Raw genomic sequence first — 23,163 nt, 5'->3', positions numbered from 1 at the left:
ACCCTCTCTCCTATTTCGCGATAATACAAAACGAGCTTCTCTTCTTATCTATAAAATTTCGGCCGTGCAGCCGCGTAAATGCGACTTCTTCCTCTAATATTTCAGCTGGATGTCGTCCAACCATCATCAGAGTGAGGCGAGGTGACTGACTAGAGCGTCAGTCACTTCGGCTCACTCTGAAGATGGCTGGAAGGTATTCAGCTGAAATATTAGAAGAAGACGTCGTATTTACGCGGCTGCACGCCCGAAATTTCATATATCAGTCATTGCGCCACGAAAATATGGCGATGCACATCAAGCTGCTCTTCTCTGGACTTTTTCGATGCGATGTCAGTCCTATCTCGTAAGGATCCCGCACGGCACAGCAGTGCCCTAGGAGAAGACGGACAATCGTCATGTTGGTATTTTCTTTAGTGAATCTGTTGCATCTTCTAAATATTCTTCCAGTAAGACGCAGTCTTTGGTTTTCCTTTCCCATAACAGGGTCTATGCGAACGTTCTAATTTAAGTTGTTCGTACTTGTAATTTCTAGGTATTTAGTAGAACTGACAGCCTTTAGATTTGTGTGATTTATCGTGCAAGCGAAATTTATCGGATTCTTTTTAGTATTCACACTTTTCTTTGTTTGGAGCAAAATGGCACTTGCGCACCATATACATATCATGTCTAAGTCATTTCGTGATTGGTTTTGATCTACTAATGACTTTGCTAGACGGCAAATAACAGTATAAGCTGAAAACAATCCAAGAGGGCTCCTCAGATTGTCTCCTAAATCATTTATGTAGATTAGGAACAGCATGTAGATTAGGAACAGGCTATAACACTTCCTTGGGGAACACCAGTATCATTTCTCTTTTACTCGAAGACTTTCCGTCAATTACTGAGAGAAGACCGGTGTGGCCGAGCGGTTCTAGGCGCTTCAGTCTGGAACCGCGAGACTGCTACGGTCGCAGATTCGAATCCTGCCTCGGGCATGGATGTGTGTGATGTCCTTAGGTTAATTAGGTTCAAGTAGATCTAAGTTCTAGGGGACTGATGACCTCAGATGTTAAGTCCCATAGTGCTCAGAGCCATTTTTTGAATACTGCAAACTGTGATCTTTCTGACCGAAAATCACGAATCCAGTCTCACAACTGAGACGCTACTCCATTGGCACGCAGTTTGATTAGAGAACTCTTGTCAGGAACGATGTAAAAAGCCTTCTGAAAATGTAGAAGTATGGAATCAATTTGCGGTCCCCTGTCAGTAGCACCCGCTACTTCGTGCGAATAATGTGCTAGTTGCGCTTCACGAGAATGATATTTTTGAAATCGTGCTGACTATGGATCAACAGAACGTTTTCTTCGAGGTAAGTCTTAATGTTGGAACACAGTATATTTTCTAAAATTCTACTGTCAGTCGACGTCAATAATATGGGTCTGTAAATCATCGAATGACTCCTATTTCCTTTCCTGAGTGTTGGGGTGACCTATGTAACTTTCAAATCTTTAGATACGTATCTTTGGACGAGCGAGAAGTTATATGTGATTGCTAAGTACGGAGCAGTTGTGTCAGCATTCTCTAAAAGAAATCTGACTGGTAAACAATCTGGACTCGAAGACCTGCATTAATTCGGTGATTTAAATTGCTTCACTACACCGAGAATGTCTACTTTTAAGCCACACATCTTGGCTGCTGCTCTTGATTCCAGTTCTGTATTATTTAATTCACTGTCTTTGGTGACAGAATTTCGGAAAACTGTGTTTAGCAACTAGTTTCCAGTGGCACTGTTATCAGTAATATTATCACTGGTACCGCGAAGTATAGATATAGATTATGTCTTGCCACTGGTGTACTTCACATATGACCAGAATCGCCTTAGATTTTCTGCCAGATTTCGAGACAGAGTTTCGTTGAGGATGCTGCTAAAAGCATCTCGCTTTGAAGTTTGTCCTAAGTTTCGAGCTTCTGTAAAACATCGCCAATCTTGGAGATTGTGCGTTCTTTTACAGATTTGGCATCCTTTTTTTTTCATTGCTTCTACAACAAAGTTCTGAGCGGTTTTGAGGGCGGTGGAGGATCAGTACAATCTTCTATTAATTTATTTTTTATAACTTCCCGTTGATACTATTTCTTTGAATTTAAGCCACATTTGATGTACAGTTACGAGATGGAGAATGTCTCTTAGCAAGATGTTATGCCAATTCTTCTCTGCTGTTTAAAATAGACATATTTTGCGTTTGTTTTTGGCGGATTTTGATGTTACAGTATTCAGTGTCGCTCCAACGATCTTGTGGCCACTAATCCCTGGATCCGTCAAGATGCTCCCTCTCTGCTCAAGATGATTTGTCGCGAAGAGGTCAAAAATGTTTTCGCAACTACTCAGACTTCGAGAGGGCTCTTGAACTAGCCGTTCAAAATCATATTCGGAGAAAGCATTTAGCACGATTTCGGACAATGTTTTATGCCTACCACCTACTTAAACATGTATTTTCGCTGAAGTCACCCCTAACTTCTGTATGAGTGAGGTCTGATAAGATAAGGAATGAGGAGGTTCTCTGCAAAATCAGTGGGGAAGGAAATAGGCCCTATATGGAAAACACCGACGAGAAGAAGGCACAAGATGATAGGACATCTGCTAAGACGTCAGGGGATAACTTCCATGATAGTAGATGGAGTGTAGAAGGTGAAAACAGTATAGGAAAACAGAGGTTGGAATATATCCAGCAAATAACTGATGATGTAAGTTGCAAGTGCTATTCTGTGACGAAAAGGTTGACACAAGAGAGTCAGAAGACCGATGACTCAAAAACTAAGAAAAAAAGGAATGAATCGGTATCTATTTGAAATGAGACTCATGTTTTCTTTGAACTGTTCAGCAACTGGATCGTCTGAGTTGGAGGGTCGGTAAAAGGAAACAGGCGTGGTGGGGTATGTAAATGGCGTCAGATCCATCAGATGTTGAGTAACCCCCCTGGAGAACACGGATTACCGTATATTCGGTTGAGAGAGAGTTATCAGCAGCTGACACAATTTTAAAGGGGCACCATTGTGGGTTTACATTTTACATCGGTCTAATCATGTAATATCGAGATTTGTGGGGCATTTGGATGTGACAGTGGTAATGTTGTATTTCATGGGAACGTCGTCAGGGTTCCACTTCACCACACCTGACCACCGCAAATGGAGAATTGTTGTACTGTGCACCAAGCACATCGTAAATCCTTCACACCTACGACTGGCATCAGAGATCAAGCAATGCATTCCCGGCAACATTCTGTGTCATCCTGCACCGTTTGTTGGAGACTAGCAGCAACCGAGTTAGGGAATTAACTTCCTTGTGTGGGCTGCCGTTAACTCGACAACAAAGACGCGTGCGCCTGGAGTGTTGTCGCGACGGAGAAGTATGGACTGCTGATCAATGACGTCATATTATACTGTTGTTGTTGTGGTATTCAGTCCTGAGACTGGTTTGATGCAGCTCTCCATGCTACTCTATCCTGTGCAAGCTTCTTCATCTCCCAGTACCTACTGCAACCTACATCCTTCTGAATCTGCTTAGTGTATTCATCTCTTGGTCTCCCCCTACGATTTTTACCCTCCACGCTGCCCTCCAATATTAAATTGGTGATCCCTTGATGCCTCAGAACATGTCCTAACAACCGGTCCCTTCTTCTTGTCAAGTTGTGCCACAAACTCCTCTTCTCCCCAATACTATTCAATACCTCTCATTAGTTACCTGATCTACCCATCTAATCTTCAGCATTCTTCTGTAGCACCACATTTCGAAAGCTTCTATTCTCTTCTTGTCCAAACTATTTACCGTCCATGTTTCACTTCCATACATGGCTTCACTCCATACAAATACTTTCAGAAATGACTTCCTGACACTTAAATCTATACTCGATGTTAACAAATTTCTCTTCTTCAGAAACGCTTTCCTTGCCATTGCCAGTCTACATTTTATATCCTCTCTACTTCGACCATCATCAGTTATTTTGCTCCCCAAATAGCAAAACTCCTTTACTACTTTAAGTGTTTCATTTCCTAATCTAATTCCCTCAGCGTCACCCGACTTAATTCGACTACATTCCATTATCCTCGTTTTGCTTTTGTTGATGTTCATCTTATATCCTCCTTTCAAGACACTGTCCATTCCGTTCAACTGCTCTTCCAGGTCCTTTGCTGTCTCTGACAGAATTACATTGTCATCGGCAAACCTCAAGGTTTTTATTTCTTCTCCATGGATTTTACACCTACTCCGAATTTTTCTTTTGTTTCCTTTACTGCTTGCTCAATATACAGATTGAATAACATCGGGGAGAGGCTACAGCCCTGTCTCACTCCCTTCCCAACCACTGCTTCCCTTTCATGTCCCTCGACTCTTATAACTGCCATCTGGTTTCTGTACAAATTGTAAATAGCCTTTCGCTCCCCGTATTTTACCCCTGCCACCTTTAGAATTTGAAAGAGAGTATTCCAGTCAACATTGTCAAAAGCTTTCTCTAAGTCTACAAATGCTAGAAACGTAGGTTTGCCTTTCCTTAATCTTTCTTCTAAGATAAGTCGTAAGGTCAGTATTGCCTCACGTGTTCCAGTATTTCTACAGAATCCAAACTGATCTTCTCCGAGGTCGGCTTCTACTAGTTTTTCCATTCGTCTGTAAAGAATTCGTGTTAGTATTTTGCAGCTGTGGCTTATTAAACTGATTGTTCGGTAATTTTCACATCTGTCAACACCTGCTTTCTTTGGGATTGGAATTATTATATTCTTCTTGAAGTCTGAGGGTATTTCGCCTGTTTCATACATCTTGCTCACCAGATGGTAGAGTTTTGTCAGGACTGGCTCTCCCAAGGCCGTCAGTATTTCCAATGGAATGTTGTCTACTCCGGGGGCCTTGTTTCGATTCAGGTCTTTCAGTGCTCTGTCAAACTCTTCACGCAGTATCGTATCTCCCATTTCATCTACATCCTCTTCCATTTCCATAATATTGTCCTCAAGTGCATCGCCCTTGTATAGACCCTCTATATACTCCTTCCACCTTTCTGCTTTCCCTTCTTTGCTTAGAACTGGGTTTCCATCTGAGCTCTTGATGTTCATACAAGTGGTTCTCTTATCTCCAAAGGTCTCTTTAATTTTCCTGTAGGCAGTATCTATCTTACCCTTAGTGAGATAAGCCTCTACATCCTTACATTTGTCCTCTAGCCATCCCTGTTTAGCCATTTTGCACTTCCTGTCGATCTCATTTTTGAGACGTTTGTATTCCTTTTTGCCTGCTTCATTAACTGCATTTTTATATTTTCTCCTTTCATCAATTAAATTCAATATTTCTTCTGTTACCCAAGGATTTCTAAGATCCCTGGTCTCTTTACCTACTTGATCATCTGCTGCCTTCACTACTTCATCCCTCAAAGCTACCCATTCTTCTTCTACTGTATTTCTTTCCCCCATTCCTGTCAATTGTTCCCTTATGCTCTCCCTAAAACTCTGTACAACCTCTTGTTCTTTCAGTTTATCAGGGTCCCATCTCCTTAAATTCCCACCTTTTTGCAGTTTCTTCAGTTTTAATCTACATGTCATAACCAATAGATTGTGGTCAGAGTCCACATCTGCCCCTGGAAATGTCTTACAATTTAAAACCTGGTTCCTAAATCTCTGTCTTACCATTATATAATCTATCTGATACCGTTTAGTATCTCCAGGGTTCTTCCATGTATACAACCTTCTATCATGATTCTTAATCCAAGTGTTAGCTATAATTAAGTTGTGCTCTGTGCAAAATTCTACCAGGCGGCTTCCTCTTTCATTTCTTAGCCCCAATCCATATTCACCTACTACGTTTCCTTCTCTCCCATTCCCTCCACTCGAATTCCAGTCACCCATGACTATTAAATTTTCATCTCCCTTCACTATCTGAATAATTTCTTTTATATCATCATACATTTCTTCAATTTCTTCGTCATCTGCAGAGCTAGTTGGCATATAAACTTGTACTACTGTAGTAGGCGTGGGCTTCGTGTCTATCTTGGCCACAATAATGCGTTCACTATGCTGTTTGTAGTAGCTTACCAGCATTCCTATTTTCCTATTCATTATATATATATTATATTATACTAGTGGCCATTAAAATTGCTACACCAAGAAGAAATGCATTTCATAAACGGGTATTCACTGGACAAATATATTATACCAGAACTGACACGTGTTTACATTTTCACGCAATTTGGGTACATAGATCCTGAGAAATCTGTACCCTGAACAACCACCTCTAGCCGTAATAAGGGCCTTGATACGCCTGGGCATTGAGTCAAACAGAGCTTGGATGGCATGTACAGGTACAGCTGCCAGTTCATCAAGAGTAGTGACTGGCGTATTGTGACGAACCAATTGCTCGGCCACCATTGACCAGATGTTTTCAATTGGTGAGAGATCTGGAGAATGTGCTGCCCAGGGCAGCAGTCGAACATTTCCTGTATCCAGAAGGGCCCGTGCACGACCTGCAACATGCGGTCGTGCATTATACTGCTGAAATGTAGGGTTTCGCAGGGATTGAATGAAGGATAGATCCACGGGTCGTAACACATCTGAAATGTAACGTCCACTGTTTAAAGTGCCGTGTGTGAATGCTCTGGAAAGCTCATTTGCGTATCACAGCATCTTCTTCCTGTCGGTTTAATTTCGCATCTGTAGCAGGTCATCTTCGTGGTGTAGCAATTTTAATGGCAAGCAGTGTATGTTCAGTGATGAATCGCAATTCCGCACCACTCCGAATGCCAAGGGCTAGTGTGGCTGCGACCTGGGGGTGATTACGTTCTTCTAATGTTTTGGAGAGGCACAGCTTTGCTACTCCTGGCGTAACAAAGTTGTGGGTGGGTTTACATTCAGGTCACGGCTGGCAGTTACTCAGGGAATTCTGAAGGCACACATTACGTCAAATACATCCTGCTTCCTGATGTATTACCTCTTATGCGACATTAGTTTGGTGTCGTTTTTCAACAGGATAATGCTCGTTCACACGTGGATCTTGTATCTATGAGGTGCCTGCCTCATGTTGAGGTGATCCCGAGACCGGCAAGATCTAGCTTGGACGTTGACTTCCTCCCAGTGCCAGTATCTCGGATCCCTAGTGTCACTTACAACAGTTGTGGCCCAGCTTGCATCAGGAAAGGATGCAACGGCTTTGTGACAACATATCTACGCGAATCAGTGCATACATCTAGGCCAGAGGGACCGCAGCGTCATAATGATTAGTTGGCTCGTCATGACAAGTTCTTTCTAAATTTGTCTGGAATTTTTAATCACTGGAATAACATCGCCTATTGCCTCAAGCCGTAATATATTCGTTTCGCTTCTTCCTCCTTTTCTGAGGTACTTCACTTTTATTGTCAAGCAGTCTAGTAATAAAGAACTGAATAATTTTTTCAGCAGTAGACGGGAAAGGGGCGCATGTTAATTAAATTGCATTTCCAGTGGTGCAGTATCTTTCTACGGGTGGCGGAAAGTTTATTATATTTTGCTAACTGGACACGGAGTCCTGTTAATTTAAGATAAATAAACGCTATTTTATTGTTCTGCTATTGTTTCTGTTTATCCACCCTGGTGGTTGGTCCATACTTTTGATTACAGGAATGGCCTTTATTTGTCTTATTGCGGACAAATTTGTCCGTTTCATATTTTCCCTGCTTTTCATCGATCCAACTAACAAACGAAAAGTCTTCGAGACAGAAGTAGCTAGAGAACCTAAGAAACTCTAACAGACTGGAAGTCCTTGTCTCATGGATATTTAAATGTGAAGTAAGACTGGCGTCTGTAATACACAATTTATGGAGTGGGAAGGGGGCAGAACACCAGTAGTTATTTTACATGGGTAGTGATGGTTGTGATTTGTGTCTCAGATGAATGTAGTATTTGAGAAGTATACAAGGAGAGAAGCCTCAGGCACATTATAGTGTGATAATCACGACACTGCGCAGCATTTGACCGAAGGCGCGGAAGGGAAAGACCCTAAAACTGGCATTTCATTTATAGCTTGGTCGGTGAGTTTTATTACGTATCGTACTATAACTACTAAATTTTATAGCAGACAGAATGCTTTTTATATCTCAGGCAACTGATGGCTTACCCCGCAGTTCGGGTAGATCCAAGGGGACTGGACTTTATGCTTTTACTAACCCTCTAACGGTAAGGTTGGGGTTGGATCCGACCCCAGCGAGTCTGTTTTGTTTATAACTCCCCACTCCCTTTTCTGAGAGCGCTACGGTTCCAGCTACCCTACCAGCCAGTCGTCCCGAGAACGCCGAGGAGGCCACGTCAGTCTGGTGAGTGACCTGCAGCTACCCTCTCTATCCGAAACCTACATTACCCGCGCTCGGGTTGGATCCGAGCCCACCTTACTGTTTACATCACACTTACTAGTTTCTTTTGTGGGGAGGATTCAACCCCATATTGATGTTTATATTACATCTACACTGTGTTTCAAAAATGACCGGTATATTTGAAACGGCAATAAAAACTAAACGAGCAGCGATAGAAATACACCGTTTGTTGCAATATGCTTGGGACAACAGTACATTTTCAGGCAGACAAACTTTCGAAATTACAGTAGCTACAATTTTCAACAACAGATGGCGCTGCGGTCTGGGAAACTCTATAGTACGATATTTTCCACATATCCACCATGCGTAGCAATAATGTGGCGTAGTCTCTGAATGAAATTACCCGAAACCTTTGACAATGTGTCTGGCGGAATGGCTTTACATACAGATGAGATGTACTGCTTCAGCTGTTCAATTGTTTCTGGATTCTGGCGGTACACCTGGTCTTTCAAGTGTACCCACAGAAAGAAGTCACAGGGGTTCATGTCTGGCGAATAGGGAGGCCAATCCACGCCGCCTCCTGTATGTTTCGGATAGCCCAAAGCAATCACACGATCTTCGAAATATTCATTCAGGAAATTAAAGACGTCGGCCGTGCGATGTGGCCGGGCACCATCTTGCATAAACCACGAGGTGTTCGCAGTGTCGTCTAAGGCAGTTTGTACCGCCACAAATTCACGAAGAATGTCCAGATAGCGTGATGCAGTAATCGTTTCGGATCTGAAAAATGGGCCAATGATTCCTTTGGAAGAAATGGCGGCCCAGACCAGTACTTTTTGAGGATGCAGGGACGATGGGACTGCAACATGGGGCTTTTCGGTTCCCCATATGCGCCAGTTCTGTTTATTGACGAAGCCGTCCAGGTAAAAATAAGCTTCGTCAGTAAACCAAATGCTGCCCACATGCATATCGCCGTCATCAATCCTGTGCACTATATCGTTAGCGAATGTCTCTCGTGCAGCAATGGTAGCGGCGCTGAGGGGTTGCCACGTTTGAATTTTGTATGGATAGAGGTGTAAACTCTGGCGCATGAGACGATACGTGGACGTTGGCGTCATTTGGACCGCAGCTGCAACACGGCGAACGGAAACCCGAGGCCGCTGTTGGATCACCTGCTGCATTAGCTGCGCGTTGCCCTCTGTGGTTGCCGTACGCGGTCGCCCTACCTTTCCAGCACGTTCATCCGTCACGTTCCCAGTCCGTTGAAATTTTTCAAACAGATCCTTTATTGTATCGCTTTTCGGTCCTTTGGTTACATTAAACCTCCGTTGAAAACTTCATCTCGTTGCAACAACACTGTGTTCTAGGCGGTGGAATTCCAACACCAGACAAATCCTCTGTTCTAAGGAATAAACCATGTTGTCTACAGCACACTTGCACGTTGTGAACAGCACACGCTTACAGCAGAAAGCCGACGTACAGAATGGCGCACCCACAGACTGCGTTGTCTTCTATATCTTTCACATCACTTGCAGCGCCATCTGTTGTTGAAAATTGTAACTACTGTAATTTCGAAAGTTTGTCCGCCTGAGAATGTTCTGTTGTCCCAAACATATTGCAACAAACGGTGTATTTCTATCGCTGCTAGTATAGTTTTTATTGCCGTTTCAAATATACCGGTCATTTTTGAAACACCCTGTAAGTTTTGTTTTCTCTTCTAGTATCTTACTACAATGGCGCATCAACTCCTTAGAACTCCTGAGGAGATATACAACGAGTTTCTCCGACAGGAGGCTGAGTCAGAGGATGGCGACAATATCGATGCAGAAAACTGTTCAGAAACCGAGGATGATGTATTATCTAATACTGATGACGAGGATGATGTATTTCATTGTGCGGCAGGAGCAGTCGAGTTTGATAATTCTCAGTCAGATGTAGATGATGAGAGAAATTTTGATCTAGGTGCAGACTTAGAGACAATATGGACCAACAAACCCATCCATTCAAAATTTTCTAGGACACCAGCGTCAAATATTATTACTCATGTCCCTGGTCCACGTGGGGAAGCAAGGGGGTGGGTCACTAGTGAATTAGAAATATTTTTATTATTTATAGATTCGAAAATTATAGAAAAAATTGTTTTCTACACAAATCTTGAAATCGATAAATCTAGGCAAAAGTACAATACGGTGCAGTGGCTCCATCACCAACAGAGAGCGTTGAAATAAAAGGGTTGATGGGCCTTCTCTTCATGAGTGTGTCCTAAAAAATTCAATGCTCAGTGTAGATGAGATGTTCTCAGCAACCTATGGACCTCCGGTATTCCGTTGCACTATGTGCAAGAAGAGGTTTGCATTTCTTCTAGAAAACCTCCGCTTCGATGGCCGGCCGAAGTGGCCGTGCGGTTAAAGGCGCTGCAGTCTGGAACCGCAAGACCGCTACGGTCGCAGGTTCGAATCCTGCGTCGGGCATGGATGTTTGTGATGTCCTTAGGTTAGTTAGGTTTAACTAGTTCTAAGTTCTAGGGGACTAATGACCTCAGCAGTTGAGTCCCATAGTGCTCAGAGCCAAGGTCCGCTTCGATGATAAAGCCACCAGAGAGGCAAGAGAAATCAACGACAAATTTGCGGCTTTCAGAGAAGTGTGGGACATGTTTGAATCTAACAGTGAAAAAAATTACAGTTCATCTGAATATGTCACAGTAGATGAGACTCTACTGAGTTTTCGGGGTGCCTGTCCATTTAAAACGTATATCCCACCGAAACCCGACAAATATGGGTTCAAAATAATGTCACTATGCGACGCAAGGACATTCTGTTTTTTGCATGGCATTCCATAGACTGGCAAGGACAACAGAATAAAGAGGAGACCTGGAGATTTGCCTTTACCTGTCCAGTATGTTTTACGCCTGACGAAATCTATCAGGAGTTCTAATAAAAACATTACAGCGGACAATTGGTTCTCCACACTGGAGGTGACTGACGCCCTCCTCCAAAAGAAACTCACATTTGTAGGTACATTGAGGAGGAACAAACCACAAATACCACCATCAATGCTGCTTTCCGCTCCAGTAGGCTCTTCAACATTTATGTATCAGGACGACAAGACTTTGGTGTCATTTACCCCAAAGGAAAATAAAAAAAGTTTTACTGATATCGTCTATGCACTTCTCTGGAGAGATAAATGAAAAATCAAATAAGCCTGAAATAGTGGAGTTCTACAATGTAACTAAAGGAGGGGTCGATGTATTAGATATGCTTTGCTACAGCAGGGCACAAAAAGAAAATCGAGAAGATGGGCCATGCGGTACTTTTATGCTACTTTAGACATCGCTGCTATAAATAGCTTTATCACTTACAAAAGCAATGGCAAAATGGACAGCTTTTCAAATGACGCGAGAATATCATTTCTCAAAGATCTTGGGCTCTTTTTGACAAAACCTCTTATGGAAAAGAGGTTGAATAACAGACATCTTCCCCGTGAGCTCCGTTCGTATATTGGAAAACTTTTAGAAAAAGAATCGATCGAATTAGACAAGCCTTCCCAAGCACAGCCATTAATGAAAAGAAGATGTGATTTTTGTGACAGATCAAAAGATAGGAAGGGGAATGCTTTTTGTAGTAAGTGTAATCGTTATATATGGGGGGAGCATAAAGTTATTATGTGCCCTGGCTGTAAAGAAACTGAGATGTGATAAATTGTGCCAAATATGTACTTTAAGGGATGTATGTGATCGTGTCCAGGATAACATTATACATTTATTATTTGTTCCTAGTACGTTATGTGTACAAAGACGTTTATTATTGAGAACTTTATATTTCGAAACTGCTGACACTATAATTATTTTCTACAATTAGTAATAGATGTTTCTCATTTAGTTCCTATCTTTAGAATTTCTAAAGTTCCTAGTTGATGACTGAATCTACTGATTTTTACTATGTTTTCAATAATTTTATAGAGAATATTTCTATTAAGGTATTTTTTTATAATCAAGTTCCTATCTTTTCCAATGTACTTTATATTCTTATTTATTGACTATAAAAATAAAAAAACTTGTTGTTATAACAAATATTATATGTTTTTAATTGATGATAAAACTTTTTCCCATTATTCATTTTTTATTTTACCCCGAAAAATCTATATTTGGAGGGAGGGGTCTGATCCAACCCCACCTTACCGTTTATGCCAAGAAACTTCACCTTACCGTTAGAGGGTTAAACTGTTTTTCAAGTTTCAGTGTAAGAAATGCGAGACTAGTTAGTAGAAGTCTCGATTTGCGCTTCAAAGAATTCCATCGTTTCTGCAAGACAAAGCATTCGATTACGGAGCTTGTGTCTCATTCATTAGTGGGCCTCTCTTCCTTCAATATATTTTAGCTAGGCAGTCTACCAGGATGTGCACAGCTCTTCTAAAGTATTCTACATGGGCTCATTGGGTTCAGACCAAGCGACTTCGTTATGAAACAGCTAATCTCACTCCCTTCGAGGGTTTACCGAATCATGGTCAAACAGTCCCAGAGCTATATGTCGAGGCATTGCCTTCCTTAATACGCTGGTCTTCAAAGGCTTGCTAATGACAAACGAAGCGGAGGACCAAATCTGCTAGACGGTGTACCGTACCGTTGCCTTTGAACGTCGAAAGCTAACGTAACACGTGCACAGTTTCATCTCTCATAACCACAGCTCACGAGAACATTCTACGAGCAAGCGGGTTAGCCACACAAAGCAGACGGTCATTCTGTTGTGCTCGATATTTCACGTCGTTTCTGTGAGATGTACTGACGCTGCAAAGTTCATCTTTGGTACTTTGGTGCAAAAGGAGACACAAAATCACTATGTTACAATATTCGTGGAATTCGTGCGTTTATTTACTTATATTTGCTCATATAAGCCGACTTCACCTATTACTTTTGTCTAAGAGTATGATCACGTACGTCAGACAAAATCGTTTAGAAAACTAGGATCCAAAAACTTGACGTAAAATTTATACATTTTTTAGTGTTGATTTTATGAGAACTAGTGCGGCTGTTGTTATATTTTGTGCAGTTCTATAACATCATTTGTAAACATAACCTGTACTTTTCGTAATAGTGATATACTATGTAGTATTATATCTTCAGTTGTAAAGTTAACCTGTACTTTTCAGAAACTTTCTCGTTCAAAACCAACTGTTTCATTGTGTATTAGCATGAAAAAAGATACGTTACCGACAATTTTCAGATGCTTGCAAGATTTCCATAAGTTGGGTGTTTTGTGTAGCCTATTTCGTACTGAATCGGCTTTTTTTTATTTTCAGTTCTGTAAATACACCAGTGTGGGAAACTAAAGAACGAAAGTAACTTTTTCTTGATGTAATTGGAAATTTGTTGTAAGGACTATAGGATCAAACTGCTGAGGTCATCGGTCCCTAGGCTTACGCACTACTTAATCTAACTTAAACTACGAGGGTAATCCCAAAAGTAAGGTCTCCTATTTTTTATAAGTACATAGACCTGCTTCTTTCTACAATGGTTTACATAAGTTTACAGCTTGAATATTTAACTATTTTTCGACATAATCACCATTTCTGTCGATGCATTTTTGTAGACGCTGTGGTAGTTTTTGTATGCCCATATCATACCAGCTCGCCGCCATGCTGTTCAGAATGTTATGAACTGGTGTGATTGTTGCTTGGTCTCAGGTGTAAAGTGGTATGTCCAGGTTTCGTCACCCGTGACAACTGAGAACAAAAAGTTATCCTATTCGGCTGCAAGGCGGTGAAGAAATGCGAGGGAAGCATCGACTCGTTGCCGTATGTGGTCTTCAGTCAGCATTCGTGGCACCCATCTTGCGCACACCTTCCAATAGTTCAATGTTTCCATTAAAACTCTGTGAGCGGTGCTTTGGGAAACCTCAGGAACCAACGTGCAGAGATCATCCAGGGTGACCCGCATATCTTCACGCATGCTTTGCTCAACCTTCAACACTGTCTCCTCAGAAATTGACGAGCTCCCGCTCCTTTGTTCGTCGTGAATTTCGGTCCGACCAGCTTCAAACTCTCTACACTACTTACGAACATTTTTGACATCCGTGCACGACTCACGATATACTTCCGCCAATCGGCGATGGATTTCAATCAGCTCAATGCCCTTTGTGTTCAAAACCCGAATAACTGCGCGTAATTCGCACTTGGCGGTAACACCCAACGGGAGCTCCATTATCAACGGCTGTCAAGCCAAGACAGCGCCTCAGCGCGGCGTGTTCATGTTTACACACAGCGCGTGAAGCACTCTTCATAACAGTGTGACCAACTGCCACACAAAGAGTTCTGTACTTATAAAAAAATAGGAGACCTTACTTTCGGGATTACCCTCGTAACTTACGCTAAGGACAACACACACACCCATGCCCGAGGAAGGACTCGAACCTCCGACAGCGGTTGCTTGATGTGCCACTGCCAAGTATCATAGCTCGATGAAACTTGGCCCATACATAGAAAGAACTGTTACAGTATTCTATGTGGCAGCTTGATTCCGCATTGTCTGCAGCTCGTGACACATTCCATGGTCACGACAGGATCCATTACAGTATGCTACGGCACCTCACAAGGCCCAAAAAAGAAATCCTCCTCGCACTTTTTAATGCCATTTGGGCGTCAGGTCACTTTCCTGACTCGTGGCGTGAGGCAGTTTTAATTCCTTTTTAAAACCTGGGAAAGACCGCACGAGCCCGAGTAGCTACCGTAGTGCTGCCCTCACTAATTATGGGAAAGACCTTGGAGCGGATAGTCAACCTCTTCCTTGTTTGGATGTTAGAATCCCGGCAACTCCTTAGTCGTTTTCAGTGTGGGTTCAGGAGGTTTCGTTCCAGCTTCGATAACCTTGCCCTCCTGGAGACGGCTATACAACAAGCTTTCCTACGCTTCTAGGTATATTTTTTAACATCGAGAAGGCCTACGATACCACTTGGAGGCGTCTCATCCTGGAGCAGCTTCACGAATGGGGTTCCTCTTTTTATTCAGTCTTTCCTCTCGCCACGACATTTTAGATACCGAATTGGTGACGTCCTGACTGACCGCTTTGAGCAGGAGAACGGTGTCCCTCAGGGTAGCGTTTTAAGTGTGACTGTCTTTGCCATCGCTATTAATAGCATCACCTCCATAGTGAAAAGTCCTGTCCAGTGTTCCTTGTTTGTGGATGATTTCTCTTTGTTTTACTCTTCTTGAAGCCTTGCAACGACAACGCGTCAGTTGCAACTTACTCTTAGACGTTTGGATGACTGGACGCAGAAGAGTGGTTTTAAGTTTTCTACCGAGAGGTCCGTTTGTGTTCTTTTTCACCGTTCTCGTTCGATTTTAACCTTTCCTGAGTTGAGGATAAGGGACACTGTCCTCGCTTTTAAAGACACGGTGAGATTTCTGGGGCTCATTTTCGATTCGAAGCTTACGTGGTTACCTCATCTTAAAGACCTGAAACGACGGTCACTTAAGACTTTAAGTATTTTAAAGTGTCTTAGCCACAGTACATGGGGAGCCGACAGGACGTATCTGCTCCAGTTTTACAGGGCGTTTGTACGATCTCGGCTCGATTATGGGTGCACGGTGTATGGGTCTGCGAGGCCTTCTTACTTAAAGATGTTGGACGTTGTGCACCATGAAGGGCTTCGGTTGGCCACTGGGGCATTCAGAACTAGCCCCATACCAAGCCTCTGCGCAGAGGCTGGTGAACCGCCACTTCATATGCGGCGGCGGCTACTTACGGTGCGCCAGGCGTATAAAACTTTGTCCACACCATACGCACCTGCATACCATACCGTTGCTCAGCTTCCTCTGGCACGGCTATTTCATAACCGGCAACGAGCGACGCAGCCCTATGGGATTCGCGCGCAGGATTGCCTCTCTGCGATGGATATGGCTGGTCTTCATGTTTTCCGTCGCGGTTGGAGCAGATTTCCACCTTGGCTCCTCCGGTGACCCAGACTTATTTTAGATTTGACTAATTTTAAGAAAGATAGTACACCAGATTTTACATTCCAATCTCAGTTTTTTAACATTTTAGATGCGCACCACGGTTTTACCGTCGTTTACACTGACGGCTCCAAACAGGAGAATTTCATTAGCTGTTCTGTAGAGTTCCCTGATCATGTTACCCTGATTCGCCTCCCTGATGAATATACCGTTTTTGCAGCGGAGCTCTACGCGATCCTGAAGGTACTGGAGCGGATGAATCGTGTTCGGGGCAATCGATTTCTCCTCTGCTCCGATTCTCTTAGTGCCTTACAGTCATTGCAGAATCTGTACCCAACTGAGGAGATGGCCCAACTGATATATGACCAGCTGTATTTGCTCCAACGGCGGGGTAGGAAGGTGTCCTTCTGCTGGGTACCTGGTCATCTAGGAATATGGGGCAATGAACAGGCCGATCGGGCTGCCAAGGAGGCCTGCAGAGAGCAGGATGTGGTCCAGTGTCCTATTCCCTTGCAGTCTGTCATTTCTGCACTCCACAAGAAGTGCATGGAGTTGTGGGAGGAAGAATGGCTGGCGGTGACGGCCAATAAACTGCGGTTGGTGAAGTCAACAACTCGACCGTGGCGTACCTGCTGCCGGGTGCTCAGGCGGGAAGAAGTGACCCTCACGCGTCTTCGGATTGGGCACTGTCCTCTCACACATAGCTTTCTATTACGGCGGTATGATCCCCCGATTCGTGATGCTTGTGGTGTGCACATCTCTGTCCGGCACATTTTAACAGGCTGCATTTTATACCGAGATGCAAGGGCACAAGCACAAGTTGATGGGGATGCCCTGTGTTTTAGCTAATGATGGGACGTGTGTGTCTAGGGTTTTAAAGTTTTGTGATGTGTTTGGACTCTGGCCTAAACTTTTAGGCTAGAGGTTTTAGTGTATTGCACAGTGGCTGGCTCCTCCCTTCTCCTTGCGATCAGCCAGCCACTACCATCTGCTATATTGTTTTAGCTCCCTATACCACTTTCTTCCTGAGTTGTCTATGTTTTACTGCTGGCGGCATGCTTCGTCCCACGCTTCGGTGTGGGTAGGCACATAATTTTCCAAGCTTGTTTCCTGTGTCTTACGTTCTGTTTAATCTTATTGTTCTGAGTATTTTCTTGACACCAGTCTCAATCTGTTACTGAGCGGGCGCTGAAGACCTTGCCGTCGTGCGCCCTTGAAACCCTCTCCATCCATCCATCCATCACATGTACATAAGGTAACTACATCTGCATATATACTCCATATATACTCCGCTAGGCACCAAGCGGTGTGTGGCGGAGGGCACAATTCGGGCCAAAGTCATATTTCCCCTCCCCCTACCCCTCCCTCTGTTCCACTTGCGGATTGCACGAGGGAAAAACTACAGCCTGAACGCCTCAGTACGAGCTCTAATTTCCCTTAACTTTGAATGGTGATCATTACGCGATTTGAAAGTTGGTGGTAATAATATAAGCTCTACATCCTCGGCGAAGATCGGATTTCGGAATTTAGTGAGCAGCCCCTTCCGTTTAGCGCGTCGTCTATCTTCAAGTGTATCCCATTTCAAACTTTCTAAGAGATTTGTAACGCTCTCACGACGGTTAAATGTACCAGTCACGAATGTTGCCGCTCTTCTTTGGACCTTTTCAATCTCTTGAATGAGACCCAAATACACTCCTGGAAATGGAAAAAAGAACACATTGACACCGGTGTGTCAGACCCACCATACTTGCTCCGGACACTGCGAGAGGGCTGTACAAGCAATGATCACACGCACGGCACAGCGGACGCACCAGGAACCGCGGTGTTGGCCGTCGAATGGCGCTAGCTGCGCAGCATTTGTGCACCGCCGCCGTCAGTGTCAGCCAGTTTGCCGTGGCATACTGAGCTCCATCGCAGTCTTTAACACTGGTAGCATGCCGCGACAGCGTGGACGTGAACTGTATGTGCAGTTGACGGACTTTGAGCGAGGGCGTATAGTGGGCATGCGGGAGGCCGGGTGGACGTACCGCCGAATTGCTCAACACGTGGGGCGTGAGGTCTCCACAGTACATCGATGTTGTCGCCAGTGGTCGGCGGAAGGTGCACGTGCCCGTCGACCTGGGACAGGACCGCAGCGACGCACGGATGCACGCCAAGACCGTAGGATCCTACGCAGTGCCGTAGGGGACCGCACCGCCACTTCCCAGCAAATTAGGGACACTGTTGCTCCTGGGGTATCGGCGAGGACCATTCGCAACCGTCTCCATGAAGCTGGGCTACGGTCCCGCACACCGTTAGGCCGTCTTCCGCTCACGCCCCAACATCGTGCAGCCCGCCTCCAGTGGTGTCGCGACAGGCGTGAATGGAGGGACGAATGGAGACGTGTCGTCTTCAGCGATGAGAGTCGCTTCTGCCTTGGTGCCAATGATGGTCGTATGCGTGTTTGGCTCCGTGCAGGTGAGCGCCACAGTCAGGACTGCATACGACCGAGGCACACAGGGCCAACACCCGGCGTCATGGTGTGGGGAGCGATCTCCTACACTGGCCGTACACCACTGGTGATCGTCGAGGGGACACTGAATAGTGCACGGTACATCCAAACCGTCATCGAACCCATCGTTCTACCATTCCTAGACCGGCAAGGGAACTTGCTGTTCCAACAGGACAATGCACGTCCGCATGTATCCCATGCCACCCAACGTGCTCTAGAAGGTGTAAGTCAACTACCCTGGCCAGCAAGATCTCCGGATCTGTCCCCCATTGAGCATGTTTGGGACTGGATGAAACGTCGTCTCACGCGGTCTGCACGTCCAGCACGAACGCTGGTCCAACTGAGGCGCCAGGTGGAAATGGCATGGCAAGCCGTTCCACAGGACTACATCCAGCATCTCTACGATCGTCTCCACGGGAGAATAGCAGCCGGCATTGCTGAGAAAGGTGGATATACACTGTACTAGTGCCGACATTGTGCATGCTCTGTTGCCTGTGTCTATGTGCCTGTGGTTCTGTCAGTGTGATCATGTGATGTATCTGACCCCAGGAATGTGTCAATAAAGTATCCCCTTCCTGGGACAATGAATTCACGGTGTTCTTATTTCAATTTCCAGGAGTGTATTCTCCACGTGCCCGACGGGGTTTAAGTTGTGGAAACGGGCGGGACAGTCCATTCGCCGAATATCCCCTGGTTCCAAGAGCCCCTCCACCTGCGCTGTTCGATGCGGTAGCGCATTCTCATCCATAAAAATGCATTCAGGTTTGAATGCAACCCCGAAATGACGCGCATGATAAAAAGTACAGTGCCATATTAGCAGTAAACGGCGAGTATCCGTGTTCAAACATTACGAACTCAATACGTCCATGCAACATATGCCTCCCTACACTGTAACATGTGTACCACCAGACGGTCATGTTTGGCAAAAGCTGAGCGTTCCCTTATATAGCGAGAGATGGGATAACGTAATGCATCCAAGAACATTATCGAAATGTTGTATTGGTGGTCCACGTGTTATGATGTGGGGAGACAAACATTGCATGGGGTACTGAGCTCTAGATCTTTGTACACAGTACGCTCACCAGGCAACGTTGTTATAACACTGTGCTCCTTCCGTATGTGCGTCTTTCCAGGGACGCATTCGACCATGATGTCATTTTGATAGATGGCAATGCGCTGCCGCATCGAACAGCGCAGGTTCAAAAAAATGGCCCCAAGCACTAAGGGACTTAACATTGAAGTCATCAGTCCCCTATACTTAGAACTAGTTAAACCTAACTAACCTAAGGACATCACACACATCCATGCCCGAGGCAGGATTCAAACCTGCGACCGTAGCAGTCGCGCGGTTCCGGACTGAAACGCCTAGAGCCGCTCGGCCACCGCGGCCAGAAAAGGACAATACTCCAGTGGAATTTGTTGCTGGGCATGAAATAAATGAGCTATATTTATTAATAGAGCCATACATCGCTCAAGCGCCATACAATTGGTACGTCGCAAAGTGAGAAGCACATAGCTCTCATTCCATTGCCCACTGAATTATAGCGCACGTCTGCTATATGACACGGACGAAAAGGCCCAACTCCATCTGCAGCAATGGCTACCATTACTAGGTTATTTGGATATTTTAATAAATCAGTTCCTGCTACTATCATGCACTTTGTAGATTAATTTCTCTTTGCAGGAGAGCGTTATGTTGGACATTTCGGATTCAGTCGACCGATTCTTCTAATTCGTGATCCAGAGATCATACGCCACATCCTTGTGAAGGATTTCTCGACGTTCCACGACCGAGGAGTCGTATTTGACGATGAAGAGCCACTAAACAATCATCTGTTTGCCCTCACTGGACAACAGTGGCGACAACTGAGGGTTAAATTGAGTCCTACATTCACGTCTGGCAAACTGAAGGGTATGTTTAAGGTGAGTACGTACATGTCTTACATTTATCTGAATTATAAATACTTCAGTCTGAAATCTCTCATGAAGATGTGTCAAATCTCTTCCTCCAGATACATTGTAAAACTGCATTTCTTCAAACCTGAAGTTCTTTAAGTACCTTTTGGCAATCGAAATACGTATTTGTTGGAAGGCTAATATCATTTAGAACATAATGAGGAATTTTACATTTGATAGAGTGGCTGTAACATAGTGTATACTTTATGCATATCACCTTTAGAAACGCTAAAATTTCTTAAGTCGGTGGTTGATATATATTAGTTAGAAACATATTAAATGTATTAAATGCATTAAAGCATAGGCGTAAATATAGCTATAACGCTATGATTTTGTTGTTTTCTTCCATTACAATTTTTATAAAGCTTTCTTATAATAAATCTGACAAACTTAACAAAAAATTTGACAGATTTGGACTGCTTTCGTTGAAATCAACACTCCAGTTGCCAATTATGTTGTAGTCTGGTTACACAGTCGGTTTCGACTCAGTTACGTGCCATGATCAAGTATTTTAAATGTTTGTGCCTAGAATATTACGATCATATTGTAAAATATATAAGTTTGGGAAGGTATGCGTCGTTGACAGCTGAAGCAAAGTTTTCATGACGTAAAGTTTCGAACTTTACTACTGCAAAATACTTCTGAAAGCTCTATTTATTTAAATACTTCTACAGATCGATGGTCGCTATAAATCTCTTTACGTGCCTCCATAAAGACGGAATAGTAACGAAATTTGGAATAATATTCTTGTTGTTTGTTGTCGTTGTCTTTCGTCCATAGACTGGTTTAAGGCCATTGTCCACGCTGGTCTATCCTCTGCAAGCCCCTTCATGTCGACACAATCACCGTAGCCTACATCCATTTGAACCTGCTTACTGTATTCAAGTCATCGTGTCCCTTTACGGCACTATGTGATCAAAATTATCCGGATACCTGGCTGAAAACGACTTACAAGTTCGTGGCGGCCTCCATCGGTAATGCTGGAATTCAGTATGGTGCTGGCCCACCCTTAGCCTTGATGACAGCTTTCACTTTCACAGGCATACGTTCAATCAGGTGTTGGAAGGTTTCTTGGCAGCCCATTCGTCACGGAGTGCTGCACTGAGGAGAGGTACTGATATCGGTCGGTGAGGCCTGGCACGAAGTCGGCGTTTCAAAACATGCCAAAGGTGTTCTATAGGATTCAGGTCAGGGCTCTACAGGCCAGTCATTACAGGGATGTTATTGTCGCGTAACCACTCCGCCACAGGCCGTGCATTATGAAGAGGTGCTCGATCGTGTTGAAAGGTGCAATCGCCATCCCCGAATTGCTCTTCAACAGTGGGAAGCAAGAAGGTGCTTAAAACATAAATGTAGGCTTCTGCTGTGATAGTGCCACGCGAAACAACAAGGGGTGCAAGCTCCCTTCATGAAAAACACGACCACACCATAACACCACCGCCTCCGAACTTTACTGTTGGCGTTACACACGATGGTAGATGGCGATCACCGGGCATTCGCAATACCTACCCCCTGCCACCGCATTGCCACATTTTGTACCGTGATTCGTCACTCCACACACCGTTTATCCACTGTTCAATCATCCAATGTTTACGCTCTTCACTCCAAGCGAGATGTCGTTGGGAATTTACCGGCGTGATGTGTGGCTTATGCAAATAGCAAAAAGAAAAGCAGAAAAAAATTAGTTACAAGATAAAACTCGTTTCCTATACGCTAAAAAAAGAAGCTCAGTGTTAAGTTATATACATACCGTAAAAAATCAGACAATTTCGTTGAAATCTACATGGGATCACATTAGACGCAGAAATACTAATAAAATGGAAGAAAGAAACACAAAACAAAAATTCGTATCACCTTATGACGTCCGCCCCCAGTAGCTGAGTGGTCAGCGCGACATAATGTCAATCCTAAGGGGCCGGGTTCGATTCCAGGCTGGGTTGGAGATTTTCCCCGCTCAGGGACTGGGTGCTGTGTTGTCCTAATCATCATCGTTTCATCCCCGTCGACGCGCAAGTCACCGAAGTGGCGTCAAATCGGAAGACTTGCACCCGGCGAAGGGTCTACCCGACGGGAGGCCCTAGTCACACGACATTCACATTCACCTTATGACATCCATCACACCAGTGAATAAAGAAAACAGAATTGATACCCTACGTGAATGATAGACTTGTGAATTTAACTGAAATTTAATTAACAAAGCAGTTTTCAGGAAGACTGTAGCACCCTGTGACGTCATAAACAACTGATGGAACAAGTCTAACTGCCGTTGTTGCTGCTGTTGTTGTTGTAATAACTGACACCGTGGAGCACACGTTGAAACTAAATGACTTCATCGCAAAAGACTGTAGTGTTCACAGATATATTGCTAATAATAAAGTGCATAATAAATATAGGGTGATTCAGCTACCTCTGCCAATGGACATTATGTAATCCACAATGACTTCAAAAACAACGTGTAACATACATTTTCATATTGTC

General features: G+C 44.0%; 2 protein-coding genes across 3 annotated transcripts in view; one reads left to right on the top strand and one right to left on the bottom strand.

The window, feature by feature from the left end:
* LOC126191405 (uncharacterized protein K02A2.6-like) overlaps window positions 1-23,163 on the bottom strand; it is a 314,219-nt gene that overhangs the window by 200,336 nt on the left and 90,720 nt on the right. The gene's annotated exons all lie outside the window — the stretch shown is intronic.
* Window positions 1-23,163, top strand: part of LOC126191404 (cytochrome P450 6k1-like) — a 134,774-nt gene that overhangs the window by 36,449 nt on the left and 75,162 nt on the right. For both annotated transcript variants that reach the window (XM_049932270.1, XM_049932269.1), the window contains exon 3: window positions 20,414-20,652. In XM_049932270.1, coding sequence (XP_049788227.1) covers window positions 20,414-20,652 — 239 coding nt within the window. The remainder of the gene's footprint in view (window positions 1-20,413; window positions 20,653-23,163) is intronic.

This window comes from Schistocerca cancellata, chromosome 6 (assembly GCF_023864275.1).
Source record: "Schistocerca cancellata isolate TAMUIC-IGC-003103 chromosome 6, iqSchCanc2.1, whole genome shotgun sequence".
NCBI classification, from domain to species: Eukaryota; Metazoa; Arthropoda; class Insecta; order Orthoptera; family Acrididae; genus Schistocerca; species Schistocerca cancellata.
The sequence above is the reverse complement of the archived record's forward strand: the minus strand, read 5'-3'. Positions and strand labels throughout refer to the sequence as shown.